This window comes from Azolla caroliniana, unplaced genomic scaffold (genome assembly GCF_043228905.1).
Source record: "Azolla caroliniana isolate FFs.n. ecotype wild unplaced genomic scaffold, voAzoCaro1.0.p SCAF_2, whole genome shotgun sequence".
Lineage (NCBI taxonomy): Eukaryota > Viridiplantae > Streptophyta > Polypodiopsida > Salviniales > Salviniaceae > Azolla > Azolla caroliniana.
The window spans coordinates 28,071,633-28,088,473 of NW_028230437.1; the positions used below are offsets into that span (position 1 = coordinate 28,071,633).

Here is a 16,841-nt window from a genome sequence, read left to right on the forward strand (position 1 = left end):
CATCTAGTGAATTAAGAGATAGATATATATGAAGTATGTATATAATAGAGAGAGGTGATAAAATTGGGTTTCAAACCTAGTGCGTATAGTGTGTAACAACTTACCACTAGGGTGTGCCTCTTCCCATTGTTTTGTCAATTGGCAATTGCTAGTGAGTATGTAATGTATGCAAGTACATATATTAGTATAATTGAGAGAGAAAGAAATGCTAACGTCTTCTAAGGCCAAAATCGGCCCATGAGAGAGAGAGAGAGAAAGAGATTATTCAATTTTTGTAGTTGTTGGGTTTGGGGTGGGTCATTATTCCAAGGGTTTCTCTCTCTCTCTCTCTCTCTCTCTCTCTCTCTCTCTTCTGCCGCCCAAAACGTCAACGGCAATTTCTTTTCTTCTCTCCCATTCAAACCAATCAACACCAACAAACTCAAATACATACCATCTCATCTCATCTCATCTCATCTCATTCTTCTTCTTCTTCTTCTCTGCTAAACCCTAGTCTTCTTCTACCTCCCCTCACAAACCCTAACTCTCTCTCTCTCTCTCTACTGTTCCCTCTTCCTCGTCTTCTCTGCAAACTCCTCTTTCTTCTCTGTCACACCACTAGCCGACTAAACTACTACTAATCTTCTCCTCCCGCCAGGTATGGATGATGCCACTTCCCATTTGAGAGATGTTGTGCTAGGTCTCCATTCCCTTTTATGTGTATTTTCTTTTTGTCTCATCGTTTGACAATGAACATGGATGCGTGAATAACTTGAAATTCCCGTAGCAAGGAATTTCTTCAAGGGCTGTACTATTTTGGGGTTTTAATGTAGGATCTTGTAGCTAGGGCTTCTGCTCTATCTGAAGTTTCCGGTCGAGTCACCTGATCTCTTGAGATTGGAAACGGATACTTAATGGTTCATTACTTCATGAACGTATCGACCTTGTAGGGTTATTCGAATTGTGGGCAGTTACCATGGAATCTTATATATTTCCTTGTCTTTGGTTGATTGTCATGGTCCCAATCATCCAAACATGACACACAGCATGTAAGTAGAACTAATAGTCTTGTTCGGATTTGTCGTAGGTCCATGATCAAATATCCTTCTCGTTGATCAATTGATTTTCCTTCACCAATGATTAAAGTATAATTATATACATTTTTATTATTATCTCCTCATGCGTGATCACTGCATAATGCATGTATTCTCTCCAAATTGCTGTGTAGATCCAATGGCTGGAAAAAGGTCAGCATCAACAACACCTCAAGGCCATCATACCAACAATCCTCAGAAGACACCTTCAAAACACAAACCAATTTCTCTGATAAATAGATTAGTTGCTCCAATATCATCACTTGGGGGGATTCTTCAACCTTCACAGTCACCAGCATCGCCATCAGATCATCCCGTTGAAGTAATAGGTCGAATCCGAGAGCATCCAGAAGGACCCAATAAGCAGTCTTCGCTTAAAGTGTTACAAAATGGGTCATCGGTTCGAGTTCGGTCAGATCAAGGATACAGGGAATTCACGCTTGATGGCATATCTCTAGCAGAAGATGAAGACCTACAAAGCTTCTATAAGAAGTATGTGGAGAGTAGAATTGAATCGGTTAAGGTAGGTGGGAAATGCACAATTATGATGTATGGACCCACCGGGGCAGGTAAGAGTCATACTATGTTTGGTTCTGCTAAAGAACCTGGTATCGCATATCGAGCTCTACAGAACATACTGGGTGAGAGCAGTGGGAGTCCAGAGAAGAAGAAGATGAAATCGGCAAATGGTTCGCCCGAAGGATCGGGGAAGAAACTTAGGGTCATCGTTCAAGTGTTGGAGATTTACAACGAGGACATATTTGATTTGTTAGCAACTACCTGCCCAAATGTACCCAATGGTCCATGGATGAAGCCTCGGGTATTGTCTCAATATTTTTTTTTTCTTCTCAATATTGATCAGGTTTCTATTCTTTTATTTTTGGATTGCTATAATAGCTTGTTTGAGCAATGATATTGTTTTCAACCCCTTGGGTTCTGGAAAGTGATTTAGAAAGCCATGATTTTAGGATCAAAGTATTTTGGATGTCCCTGTTTTTATTATTTTGTTGATATAGTAGCATTGCCTCAGAGCAGTGGTATTGCTGTCTCATCTTTGGGACGTGAAAAGTGATTTGTAAAGCCATATTTTTTGGCGCAAAGTACTAGTGTGCATGGTTTCAAGCAAAACACGTGAAGGTATTTTTGAACACACGGTGCAAGGTTTCAAATCATAAGATTTACTGGCTCACAATTACATTTGCATGTTTAAGTTGAATGTATATGAAATGATTTGTTATTTTGATTGAATTAATTGGGATGTCCGAAGTATCTTTTATATACATTGTATAAGGCAATGCCATTGCATTGTGCTTCTGTCTTTTTCTAGTTCTCATTTCCTTCCGATTGGTGGGCTGTAGGCCAGGTTGGAAATCATGGGCAAGAAAGCAAAGAATGCTATTTCAATCTCTGGTACAAATGCCGATCACATTGCTAAGGAGATCGCAAAAGTGGAGAAACGGCGTGTTGTGAAAAGTACGCTGTGCAATGAAAGAAGCTCACGCAGCCATTGTTTGGTAATACACCTTGTTTTAGATTGGGATGCTAACCCCTCATTGTATAGAAACCATGACTTTGTTCTCCAGCTCAGTATAATATATTCTAGTTTATGATAGAAAAAACGTAAGGCAGATGGTTGTGGACATGTATATACAATCGAAAATGTTTCAAAGAATCGGTTGTGAGCTACACTGTACTCCTTGCTACCCTATGTCACATGTGCTGATTGTTGATTCTATGATATCCAAGGTTGAGAGAGAGGACAATACTCTGGATGCCATTCTATCTAAATAATGCTGCTATGAAATTATCATGCAAATATACCAATATCATAACAGAGTGGCATCCAAATAATGATTCCCTTGAGAGGTTATCTGAAAACGTTGAAATTATCTAGCAATAAGGTCATGGTAATATGCTTGAATTTATGCCATTCTCATATATAAGCTAGCTTATGTATCTATATATTCTCGCTTCGATATGCCACAGTGAAAGTTTATCATCATCAACGTATGGCGTTGGTTGGGGGATGTGAAACATGATCATATCATCTAACAGTATGATTTGTTTGTCAGCCAATCATGTGATTAGCATTATTAAAGCACATGACATTAGGCATATTTGTTATATATAATAACAAAGCAATGCAAGTATGTTTATTTAGGTGATGCTGGATGTGCCAGCTATTGGGGGAAGGCTTGTGCTTGTTGACATGGCTGGTTCGGAGAACTTGGAACAAGCTGGAATGGGAACAGATTTAAAGATGCAGGTATTGTCATAATCTTTCTTTATATGTTTATTTATTCGTAACGTGTGAGTGTTTTAGGTAGGTTTATTAACTTTTTCAACACTTTCTAATTTGTATGCAGACTGGAAAGATCAATCAGGGTAATATTGCATTGAAGAGAGTTGTAGAAGCCATTGCTAATGGTGACTCTTATATTCCTTTCCGGGATAGTAAGCTGACAATGCTGCTTCAGGTCATAATTTTTGTCCTTTACTTTCTTTTGGCCGTATGGTTTATAACAAAGGATCTAACATGAGTATTTACACATTATTAACAGGACTCATTTGAGGATGATGAAGCCAAGATTTTGATGATTTTATGTGCAAGTCCAGATCCGAAGGACATGCATAAGACTATCGGCACACTGGAATATGGATGCAAGGCAAAGTGTATCATTCGTCTTCATATGTCTCCAGTACAAGAAAAATCTAGCGGCCATGAGTCTTCTGTTCTGGAGGTGAGAATACGAGCCATGGAAATCTACATTTCTAAGCTTGAAGCTGAGAATCAGAATAAAGAGAAGGAGAAACAGGAGATAATGAAGGAGTTGATTTCCTTGAAAGAAATGTTAGCTAAACGGGAGGAAACCAAAGAGAGATGCTCGAAATGCTGCAATGATGAACTCAGAATCAAGATGGAAAAGACAATAACAGAGAGGCAGAGGGTTGCAGAAGAATTCATCAAATCAGAGAAGGAAAAGCTTGAAGAGAAGGAGAAGAATCTTGACATCATGCATGAGAAAATGCAGTCTTGGATGAAGGAACTGGAGAGAGAAATTGAGATTCTCATGAAGAGAATTTATGCATCATCAGAAACAGTTGAGGCAGTGCCGAATACAGCTTACAGAGTAAGTGGGAAGAGAGGAGACATGGTTGATGAGAGCTTTGGGTTTGATGTAGAACCGGATGAAGAAGGGAAAAAGCCATCAAATAAGGCGCAAACATCTACATTTGATAGGAATATATTTGTTAATGTAGCAGATAATTGCCATGAATCATCTTCGCAGAGTGAAAAAGCTCTGGATAATTTAAGCTCAGATTTATTGTCTTCTGGAGTGGTTGGGCATCAGATGCACGAGCCAGAATATGGCTGGATGCCTGCAATACCTGAAGAACCTGAGGAAGAAGAAGGTGATGCGATGGCAGCTGATCCAGTTGTTAATGTAACAACATCGCAAGGAATCACGTCGTTACCATATATTGCCAAACAACCTTCCTTCACTCATCCAAAGGCACTTGAGAATCCTCTACAGATCAACATGGAGATCGATGCGTCACCTTCAGGTGATAGAAATTGTGTAATTGGTGGTAAGTCCTCAGAAGGAAATGACAGTCTTTTATTTACCAAAAGTTCCGATGTTAATATGGAATCAAAGAAGTGTGATGGGGACGAACCAACTGTTGTGACTGCTGCTTCTCGGCGAACACGGATAGAAAACATATTTTTTCTCTGTGGGAATCATAGAGAGCTTGCTGCCCAAAAGCAACAGAGTGAACCTATACAAGGAAGTACTCCAGAACGAAATGGGCAGGTAGAAGAAGAGGCCTCAACAGACTATTCATCCGTGCAAGATAAACTCACTGAAAAAGCTATGCGAGATATCAGTCCCGCCCATAAGCTCCTCTCGAAAATGAAGCATACTGCATATGACCATGTAGAACCTTCACCCTCGGAAACAACACATGAAGGTAGCATGGAAGCTTCAGACCTTGATGTTGACAAATGTGAAGTTCATGTGAAGTGGGAAACATCAAAGGACTCATGCGGAAAGTTGATTGACACCATTGGAATGATGCGCAATGCGACACTGAGAGAGCTCAGAAGAGAGGTAGAGCAGCGTCTTTCAGAGGAAGTGAAACATGATTTCATCTTCCTCATGCTTGGAGTAAGTCAGAAGACTTTCTTCTCTGTTAAGTGTCAAGTCTCGATGAAAGGGAGGGCTGGGCTCATGGTCTAGTTTGAAAGGGAGGGCTTGTTCAGAGTTTTGCATGTCCATTTATGTGTGTAGCATGTTGTATGCATCTCCATGTCCCTATGTAGCATGTAGAATCTCCATGTTTATATGTTGCATGTCGTATGTCATGTTATGTTTGTGTGTAGCATGTAGTGTATCTATTTAAGTGTGCAGTTATGTCCTTGTATGTATGTAGCAACCATAAAGCACATATCCGTATGTATTAGCTGTACATGCATGTACGTGCAACAATCAATGGCGTGTATGTATCAATATGATCTATTTTGTATGTCTACTGTCTCAATATGATCTATCAATTGTAGGATCCAAGTGGCTCACCAGTGGCGAGGGAGGATGAAATGCAATTGCTGGTGACAGCATTGCCTGATTGCCACCGACAGAAGGGAAGCAAGCTAGCATGTTTGAGGCCGCAGTTAAAGCCAAGTACTGCTACTTTACTCACTCCATTGTGCTCGAAGGAGAATCAAATGAATTGGAATAACAGTGCCATTCCGTTTCATCATGTATCTCCCCACAGCACGAGTCTTCTCAAACCTAGCGATCGGCTTGTGGTTGATTCTAGCCAGAAATCAAGCAGTACTCAGAGGCATGTTTTCCCAATCGTATCCCCGGCGAAGGGACTTCGGTTGTGATCAAACCTGATTTGGTGATGCTTTTCCTTGGCTGTCTGGTTTCTGTGATAATGGAAAGATGACCCTAATGGATTCATTTCTTCTCCTTTGTGGGCTGTGTGGCAGTACCTCTCAATTTCCATCAATTCAAAATTTATACATGAAGTATAATGATTTGGCAGGAAGGAGGAGTACTGTAGCATCCATTCAAGAGATAGATGCCATGGATGATGTAAGCGATCGGTGCAGTGTATGCAATGCCAAATAGATGATGCCATGGACATTGCTCATGTTTGGCTCATCATCTAAGCTAGGCAATGGGGAAAAGAAGGCCAAGAAAGATTAGGGTTCCTGATATTTAATGCCATTCTATTACTGACAGAAGACTTGATTTGTTATTGACACAAGACACCATTGATATATATTGATAGGAAATCTCAAATATATGCCCATAGACATAGATGATGCAACAATTGATGTGATTTTGTGTCATGGAGTTGCCAACATAAATGCCATGTCACAGATGAGAAAAAGACAAAGTTCTGTTCCAACTTTATATGCATATGTATGGTATGGACATTATTTTATACCAACAAGTTTATGATATGCCCAGTGCTTTGAATATTCTAGAAATATCAAAGTAATGGACAATCATTAGCATGTTTGGTACACAAGATATCTCAATGCAATTTGTTTATGCACACAATGGAAGTATTCTGTTTGCGATAGTGTATGGCCATGCAAAATAAGAGGCTTATGAGATTTTCATGGGTTAGTCATAAATGACAACCATGCAACACTTATCAAGTCGCATTTATTTTGGTTGGACTAGCCTGCAATGAACCCTCCTTCAGCCTAGTGACAAAAAGAAGGCATTCGTGTTTCGTGTCTAACAATTTGATTAACAACGTCGGAATGTTTTTATTTTGGTTGGACTAGCCTACAATGAACTCTTTAGCCTAGTGACAAAAAGGAGACATTCAAAGGTTTGGGAAGGAGTCTTACAATTTGAATAATAATGTTGGAACTTTGCCACCATTTTTGGCATAGTGTCTTCTAGTTGCTCTCTTGACCTTTGTTGATTCACTTTGTGTGCATTTGCTTAGGTTTGGCATTCTATGGAGACTATTTACAACACTTGCATTTATTATTGTAGTACCATTGAAGATGAGTACACATTAGTTGCATTCTCACACCTTTGTGTTGCATGCCTAATTCCAACAAATACATATTCTCACACCTTTGGGTATTAGGGCTCCAAGTTTGGTTGTCATTGCCTCATGCCAAAGATCTTGTGGTGTCTAACAAGTGGTCACTAATTAGAAATTACATATATTTGCAATATGTTAGTGCAAACCGAGTTCCACCGATGGTGGGAGCCAACAAGAGGGCCAAAAAGTTGTAATACTAAACAATCCAAAACTACCATAATTTCATACGTCCAGTAGTGGGAAATCCAAGATTGACTTACTTACCTCAAAAAGGGTGTTTAAAGATTCATAGATTTGATGGATCTAATTTCTCTCTATGTAGATTTAGATTTCAAAGGTACAACATTGCCTAAATCTAGAGAAGTCCAAGTGCACCAAATGCCATACTTTCATACAAAAATATATGTGGTGCCCTTCTTCATAAGATCCGTCAAAGTGGTTGTTTGCACAAGGTGAAGTCTTAGGCTAAGTACCTAGACTTCAACACAAAGGACTCTAGGGTAAGTATCTAGGGAAAAGTTAGAGTAAACACTTCGGGCATAAAGTGGATTCTCTACAAAGGTTAATTTGAGAATTACATACTCCCAACAAGTTTGTTTTAGGTGCGGATTGTCTACGAATGTCAATATGAGAATTGCACACTCCCAACAAGTTTGATGTTGACGGGTATAGGAGAGCCTTCTTGTAATAGAGCAGCAATGTAGAGCCAAATGGGATCGATTCGTAAAGAATTAGTTAGACATGGGAACTAGAACCCTTATATCGAAGGATAAGAGGGCTTTACCATGTACGGATGTATACTGAATTCCAAAGCACAATACAAACATATATACACTCGCGCATTCATCGCTCCTTATATAATACAATCCTTCATTCTTATACTTTTGTGAATTATCCATTGAACCTATCTCATTTGTAACTGTTTTAATCTAGTTTTACATATCTTGATTCACTTATTTTCTTTCCATTTGACGTTTTTTATTTGTTTATAATATTATTACTTTTCAACTTTTTTTTTCAAAATATTAATCAATATGTTTTCTTATTTAAATTGACTGTTGGTCTACTTTAGTTAGCGTCTCTTTAATTTTACTATTTATTTAATCCATTTGTATGCCTACTATTTGATTAATTATTCAAAATGATTTCTTTCTTTTTAGCTGTCGATTTAGTTCCATTTCGGCTAAACATAGTAGGACTTGAAAGTGACTTTTCCCCCATAGTAGGACTTGAAAGTGACTTTTCTATTGTCACTATGCTTGTTGAGAAGTACCAGAAATTTGGGGGGCAAAATAACCAAAATGTTGAGGACTACCAGAAATTTGGGGGGCAAAATAGCCAAATTGTTGAGAACGACCAGAAAATTGAGGGGCAAAATAGCCAAGATGTTGAGAACTACTAGAAATTTGGGGGGCAAAATGGAGGGGACAACTATGTGTTGAGCTACGAAGTGAGAGCTATGAGAGAGCTATCAAAATGTTTTTTTTTGGGTGAGGGAGGGGGAGGAGCCAAGCTATATCAGAGAATGTTTTTCTGTTGGGGGAGGGGAACGAAAATGGGTTTGGGGGGGCCAAAATGGGGGAAGAGATTTTTTTTCTTTGTGGGGGGAAGGGGGCCAAAATGGGGGGGCAAATAGCCCATTCCTTTCTTTATTGCTTTGAATGATTTATTATTATTATTATTACATACATACATACATACATACATTATATGTACATACCGACGTGTCTATTATGACACAAATCATAAAGAGGGATGGTGAGGGAATCACGGCCACAGACGGTGCAGGTTGCTCAGAGAAGGCGCGTGCAATCTGCATCGTCGAATTTCGATAAGGAAGAACGCGCGAAAAGAAAAGTTGTGCAGAGGTCGCCCAACCTTGTCAGAGGTCGCCCAACCGTTGGGTGACCAGTTTAAGCAGGTTGCCCAACTGCTTTAGGGCTTATATTGAGTTGGTCACCTCTGACAACTTAGAGTTGGGCGACCTCTGACAACTTTTTTTTTCGCGCGTTCTTCCTTATCGAAATCTGACGGTGCAGATCGCACGCGCGTTCCTCTAAGCGACCTACACCGTCTGTGGCCGCGATTCCCTCACCAGCCCTCTTTATGATTTGATGCAGAATAGACACGAGCTGTACATACATATAATGCTTGCCATACATATATATACATAGCAAATACCCATACATACATACAAATATGTATGTATGAACATACATTGCTTACCATCTATCCATCCATCCACACATATATATCAATATGTATACATACATCAGGCAGACGCGAAAGTCTGACACCATCTTCTTTCTCAGAGACGAAGCAAAGACCAAATTCTCTCTCTCTCTCTCTCTCTCTCTCTCTCTCTCTCTCTCTCTCTTACAGCACATATGGTGGTAGACACAGAGTATTACGAGATCATCGGCGTCCTGCCGGAAGCCACATCCGCAGAGATTAAGAAAGCTTACTATGTCAAGGTCGATTTTAGGGATTCTGCCGATCAAATTTCTATTTATTTTCTTTGTTGCTGTCGAGCGTTTTACCAAAGTGATCAGAAATTAGGTTTTCTGATCACCGGTTTCATATATTATCCTGCCTATTTAGCGGACGTCTTTACGCACTATCATTCCTAGTGTATTTGAGACTAAGCATATTAGAGGCGTTGTGGTTTTCAGGCCCTTAATTATACATCTTGACACTTGACTTACTAAATTATACACCTTAAAGTTTAAAGTTTTATAGTTTATTATTAGTATTTAACATATTATGTGGGCATGTTTTCTGAATTTCTATTGCATCTAGGCCAAAAAAGTACATCCCGACAAGAACCCTGATGATCCTCAAGCTGCATTCAACTTTCAGGTTAGTTTTCACTTAAAATTTCATCAGATAATTAACAGGTATATATATATATATAAAGATGACTGTGCATGTCGAGTTTCTGTTCGGAGCCTTTTTGGAGTTTCTAGACATAATTTTGCTCTATTTGGGGCACAGGAGGGAGTGCTCCTCCTACCTTTGCTGTCCTGTTCTAGACATGTTCACTTTGCTTGCTTCCAATTCCACTTATGGCTTTTGGTGCTGAGGGTGGAAGTAGTTTATGTCTAGCCTTTGTATGACATCCACTGTGTAGCAGTAATTTGTGTGTTCCAATGTGTGAGGAACCTGATAGCTCTTCATCTCAGCTGAATTGACCACATCCCCTTGATGATAGAAGCATTATTACTTACAGTGAACTTCATCATTGATCCAAACTATGCTGTCTCCAATTATTACATGCAAAGCATTTGAAGCAACGAAGCAAATAGTGATAACAGAACAGGGAAGATTATGGTACTCCCATGTGATGAAGTGGTTCATTGTTAATTGGCCGTATATCGAGAACACTCTTTTGCGATGCTACACCTCTCCAGAAGATGAACAGAACAAGGTATTCTGGGAAGACCTACATCAACTCTCTGACCAAACGACTTGGAATACACCAAGGGAGTCCCTTTCCATAAAGATGAACTACTACAAAGTTCCAAGGTAACTAGACTACTGCATGCTCCATCGTTCTTGTAAAGCAATAGGTCAACTTTAAGTTCCCTCCCGTCAACTATACATCAAAGCAAGCCTAACATTTCACTTTCCTAGAGCTGATAAACTTTGCAACTTATGGGAGGAGAGGTTGAGAGCGAGGAATATGCTGTTTGTAGGTGGTCAACATGCTGGGGAGAAGAAGTATGTTACACTCTTCATATAGAGTTCACCACCATTTGACAGATAATGGAGAAGGCTGACCCACTTCGTGTTGGCCAAGACTTTCTTGAGCTTCAGAAGCGTAGGGAATCAACCCTTATATTAGTACATATATAACAGCTCCACTAACAATGTGTTGAGAAGTTATCATCGAGTGAGTAGAGGAATGCGAGCGCAAAGACTATTGGGATGCAAGGCACATGGGGCATACCAACATGAGATCATGGATATAATTGTTCCCCATGTTTGATCTGCCCAAGGAAACCTAGGTGCAATCAATGAACTTCAAAGCTCCTCTCCTCTGCACCAATTGACATTGAATGTCATGTCCATTGACAACCATTCATGCAATACATAGTAGTCATGCACTTAATGCTTGTAGAACCATTTCAAGAATCATAAAAAATTGTAAAGCTTCCTTATGTATTGGGATCTTCACCATAGATCTTTAGGAAGCCTTGTCTCTACTTTTGCAGGGATGTTTGCATTTACATCACGGTGGAGTGTCCCGAGTAGTTTCTGCATGGCAGAAATTTGTCAAAGTCGGCTGCGTAGGTGGATCTATAATTTCGATATCTCCCATAGAGACCTTCCTATGTCTCCTTATGTTTAGAGCAGCGAACGGGCCATATTTGATCAATGTATTCCGTCCCTCTGTGGAAAATCCAAATTCTTCATTAAAGAGACAATGATAACTTCCTTGGGTAACAGTTAGTAAGTTTATTTACTCAAAACCAGAAGGTGATGCATATTTAATGGCATCTAGTAATTCAGTGCAATTATGAGATTTGAAACCATGTGAATGGGCTATAAGAATAATGGGTTACCACTACGGTACAACCCTAATACAGAAAGAAAACGAGGTGCGCACATTAGTTTTCTAGTTCTGTATCTGTCACACATATGTTTCCTGGATTCTTGATTTGACACTTGTCACATGGTCTACTATGCGCGCTGCTTTAAAGGTAATTGTTTCATCTCAATCATTTTTGGCCCGGAAAGCAGCAGATTTCATTCCCAGTATTGTCTTCTAATACATTATATTTGTAATTTGCTGACAGAAACTAGGAGAAGCATACCAAGTTTTGATTGACCCTGAGAAGCGTGACAAGTATGACAAATATGGAAAGTCGAAAATATCTGAGTAAGCTGTTGTAACTATTGTTATGATAAAATGCTCTTTCCAACATATATTGGATGGGGACACTTTTTCCTTTTTGCTACAATAACGTGAAATTTAAGCAGAAATATTTATTGTAGATATCATGTTTGCATATTACAGTGAAACGATGCTGGATCCAGCAGCTGTATTTGCAATGTTTTTTGGGAGTGAGATGTTTGAAGAATATATTGGTGAACTAGCAATGGCATCTTTTGCATCACTGGATTTTCAAGATCGAGTGCAAGCAAGAGAACGTATCAAGGTTAGGAATGTAAATTACTTCAGTAGGAAGTTTCATTAAATTGATTGTGTATTAATGGGGATTTCACTTCAATGCATAAGTGTGCTGTGGATGGATCTATGTGCTGTGTTTATTTTTCAGGAATTGCAAGAAACTAGAGTAGAAAAACTTGTACAAAATTTGAAGGAAAAGCTAGACTTTTATGCTGATAAGGAGAAAGATAAAGCTAAAACTGGAGATAGCTTTGCTGAATTTAAGGAATGGGCGAGAAATGAGGCGGAACGTCTCTCAGATGCAGGTGTGCTATAATATTGTTATTAAAACGGCCATTTTAATCAAAGGGCATTCTAGTGCTACCTAATTCTTAGAGATGTAAATACTGTTTTTCCATGTCAAGCAATTAACTGTAAATTACGTGTAACTTGAACTGTTCATCTCATTTGATCATGCGAAGATAAAGAAAGGCTCTGCATTTATGACAAGAGATGTAAATACTGTTTTCCCATGTCAAGCAATTAACTGTAAATTACGTGTAACTTGTACTGTTCATCTCATTTGATCATGGAAAGATAAGGAAAGGCTCTGCATTTATGACATGTATCCAATTGTGGTGCATTCAGATTTGATAATTTTTTTGGCATAAATGCTATGCTATGTTTCCTGTAGGTGTTTGATAAAAAGGATGAAGACAACTGCAAAACAACTATAAATAGATTCTATATGCTCTGTATTGGGCATAGAATATATTTAATATTTTTCATCATTGATTTTCCAGGACCTCACCTGAAAATAGGCTTGTTATATTGCTGAATTTTATGTACAGGAGGTGCTAATTTCATATGTTTTTGATTAAAATGTAAAACTTATTTCTGGGACTTCCATATACCTTCATAGCCAGAACAAGGAACCAGGACGAAAAACAATGTTCTGCAAATTAAAACACTGCAACCATGACTGTCCATAAAAGAGAATATTGCAGGATTGCTTTCCAAATCTAGTTTTATTTGTTGGAACAATCTCCATTTCTGTTCATTCACTTGTATCACATTCATTCTGGATTGTACGAGATTTGATGGTATTATAATTCAAGATTGTTTTCGTAATTTTTTCCGTTCAGTTTCTTGTGATTTGTCTTATTTTACATCGTTGTTTTCAATGATGCTGACCTGTCCTTTGTGGAAATAATCAGACTCTTTCTAGATCTGAAATCAAGTGTGACCTTTGCAGTTTCCCTTTTAAGGTAGAACCTGTAATTATAGCTATATGCTTATTGTCAGATCAGCTCTGAGGAGTTTTCACGCTCCATATAGATCACATTTACTGTGATAGTCTAGTGTTGAGACTCATAAGATTGTTTTCTTTCTTTAAAGATGGTAATATGGTGTTCCTTTCTTGTTCTCGTAGCCACATTAATATGACTACCTAGGATCAGCCAAGTGAGAGAGCCATTGCGGAAGTGGAGTAGCACCAGAGGATCAAAAGTATTTCAAACGCTTAGCACCAGTATCAAAAGGCCCTGGTTGCTGTATACAGAAAGTCTCCATGTCCATGTAAATGATGTGATGATGGATGTCTCAGCCATCCATCTATCTTGGATATATCCCAATTTCTGTGATGTGTCCTGACCTTGCATTTATAATTTCCTCAACCTTGTGATCCATGTTAATTCCTTCAATTCAGAGTTCATTTTAGTGTGATAGATATGGAAGGTGAGTGTTTGAATCCTATACACTATCAGATTATGGCCTACATAAATAGGCCTATGAGGTCACATGAAAACATGTTTGAACTTTGCTACCTTAGTTAAACTTATCTAGACCTGCCTAATCTGTTGAAGAGGATCAATGTATTCCATCAGCAAATACAGGCAGTGTGATTCACTGAAAACTTATCCATAAGCATACCACCCATATTTGCTTCATTAGAGCCATTTTCAGTTACAACTTGCACAACGTTACCAAGTACTTCATCAATGATGATTTGCCAGAGATGGCTCCAGTAACAATTGGGCTAAGATTGGAGGCAGAAGTCTAATATTTCTACTTTAATTCTTCATATGTGATCAAATTGGTGTCTTTTCTATATTTTTAATTCGTTTTCCCTCTGTGGTTGTAAAGAATTTTATTTGTTTAAAATGCATTCTGATGGCTTTTCTTTTCTCTACAGCGTTTGGGGGTGCAATGTTGCATACAATAGGTTACATATACAAACGACAAGGTGCTAAAGAGCTTGGGAAGAATATTCGTTTAATGGGTGTGCCTTTTGTTGCTGAGTGGTTCAGGAATAAAGGACATTTGATCAAATCACAAATTGAAGCAGCAAGTGGTAAGGTGTAATTCACAAAACTCAGTAAGAGATTGATGAAATGAGGATAACACGGTGAGCTTATCAAAGTTCCACCTGACTTTGAATGAGCTACAGTTTTCTACAGTTGAGCACATTGCATTGTCTTCTTGATATGCTTAATCCCATAGTGAATCTAGCAACACCTTCATCACATTCGAATAGGAACTTCTTTCACATCTCAAAGAGCCCCAACATTACTTAGTCCTGTATGATGTTTCATTGGAACAACACTTTTCTAATACACAAGGATTGATGAGCATCCTAGAATGGCTGAATTAAATTTTATTTTATTCTTTATTTGAAGTTAATCCATTGCATGAATTCTCCAGTGATCCAACCCAAACCATGTCCATAAAGGTTTTTCTTTTTTTTGAAATGATATGTGAATTATTGGTTAATCTTTCTCTAAGAGAGCACCACTTTGGGCAAAAAAAAAGGAAGGTATAAAACCTTTTGGATGGATTATCATGGTAGATTGGTAAACCTTTGGGATTTAAAATATTAATTTGGGTGTGAAGGTTATTGAATTTGCACTGAAGATAGTTTGTTATAATCAGGGGCTATTAGTTTGATGCAACTGCAAGAGAATATGAAGGCCAAGTTGCAAAGTCTTGGTGAAGCTGATGATGCCGAGTTAATGAAGTACCTTGACGAGAATAAAGAAGCCATGATAAATTCCTTCTGGAAAATAAATGTGATCGATATAGAAATGACACTTACTCGTGTTTGCGTAAAGGTACTTCAAAAAACTTAGTGATTAACATAGAATTCTAGAATTCACATTTAGTTAAGGGTGCATCTTTATTTTATTCTTTCAAATTATGTTCTCTTTTTCTTAGTTTGGGTTCATAATTACACGAAATGGTTTCTCGTTTCTAGAACTCTTACCTGCTGAACTTTCTCGCCAAAGCTTTCTCGCCAAAGCTTCTCCTTTACTATCCTGAAAATGAAAAACACCAAGTTTTTAGGTTGGGCATGCTCATGATACACCTTTCAACTTTTTGGCCTGAAGTAATGTCACATATATATCTACATTTAGACATGCTACGTGATCATTTATGCTCGTTAGATAATTGACCATTTATAACAGCATGCGAAGATGGTTCTAAGTTGTGTCAGTCACTGGTTTTTAGAGTCTTGACTCTTTGTAATATTCTACCTTACCTAATAACTACATGTACACATAGTATTCATGGACATACCTAGCCAAGTACGAAATACATATCTATGTGTGCTTTTTGTATTGTAGTATATATGCATACAAAATGTAGTAATTAAGGGTTATGTAATTTAGCAAAATGACTGTCTCATTCTGCAATGAGCATATCAAAGTAGTGAGACATCTCTGTAGCTTCTCCTTGGTTTACTTATTACATTGGTTAATTATTCCCAATTACACAATTAAGATAGATCTGTTAAATACATTTTTAAGATGAGATGACTCTTACCTGTTGCTCATTGGCCTCAGGCTGTGTATTTCCATGCTATAAATATGACTTTATTTCTTTGTAGGTGTTATCAGAAGTAGGTGAGCCAAAGGAGAAGATAAAGATGAGAGCCAAATTATTAAAAAAGCTAGGAACTATTTTTGAGGTGATGCAATGAAGGACTTATATTTTCATGCTTAATGATTGCAATAAACAAAGTTCTCAGACTAAATGAATCACAGTACAACAATGTCTTCTTTAATCAAACAGGGTGTCAAAGATCCAAAAGGTGGACATCAAAAGAGGGAACTTGTGAAAGAAGAGGCAAAGGTTGCTTCTACATCAACTAACCTGGTAATTTTCAAATATATAAGCTAATATTAGAAAGATAAAAATCTTAATAGGTGTGCACAAAATATCAATTAATTTATGAGTTGTGAATGTTTTTTACTTTTGTTATTTGTTTTAGGTTTCTGCTCTTCCCCAAACATAACTCCTGTTCCTCCATTCCATACGCCATCCACTTGTTTCTCGTGTGGGTATTGTTTCTATATTTTGCTTGCTAAATGTATTATTAATCCAAATTTCATAAACACATTATGTGCTTTGGTTTATGAAAAACATTTGATTTTATTCATCTTTGAACAAAAGTGGCGTCTGTAGTTTATGCTTGATTCTCTACCCAGTTGGAGATAAAAAATTTGAATAGCATCATTCCAATTTTATGGTTGAGGACATAACCATTCATGTGGATATATTTTTATTTTAATGGC

The 16,841-nt window shown here is 38.1% G+C and overlaps 2 protein-coding genes across 2 annotated transcripts; both read left to right on the forward strand.

The window, feature by feature from the left end:
* Positions 1-1,204: 1,204 nt before the first annotated feature.
* On the forward strand, positions 1,205-6,435 carry LOC147868030 (kinesin-like protein KIN-10A). The gene is made up of 6 exons (XM_087315959.1): positions 1,205-1,893; positions 2,432-2,587; positions 3,235-3,339; positions 3,440-3,550; positions 3,635-5,242; positions 5,635-6,435. Exons 1-6 carry the CDS (start codon positions 1,213-1,215, stop codon positions 5,962-5,964), a joined length of 2,991 nt encoding a protein of 996 aa, XP_087172085.1. The 5' UTR covers positions 1,205-1,212; the 3' UTR covers positions 5,965-6,435.
* A 3,037-nt stretch (positions 6,436-9,472) lies between these two features.
* On the forward strand, positions 9,473-16,705 carry LOC147868031 (chaperone protein dnaJ 10-like). Its single transcript, XM_087315961.1, has 10 exons — positions 9,473-9,628; positions 9,954-10,013; positions 11,954-12,036; positions 12,175-12,316; positions 12,437-12,593; positions 14,462-14,620; positions 15,199-15,377; positions 16,154-16,234; positions 16,339-16,422; positions 16,538-16,705. Exons 1-10 carry the CDS (start codon positions 9,542-9,544, stop codon positions 16,559-16,561), a joined length of 1,056 nt encoding a protein of 351 aa, XP_087172087.1. The 5' UTR covers positions 9,473-9,541; the 3' UTR covers positions 16,562-16,705.
* Positions 16,706-16,841: the final 136 nt, after the last annotated feature.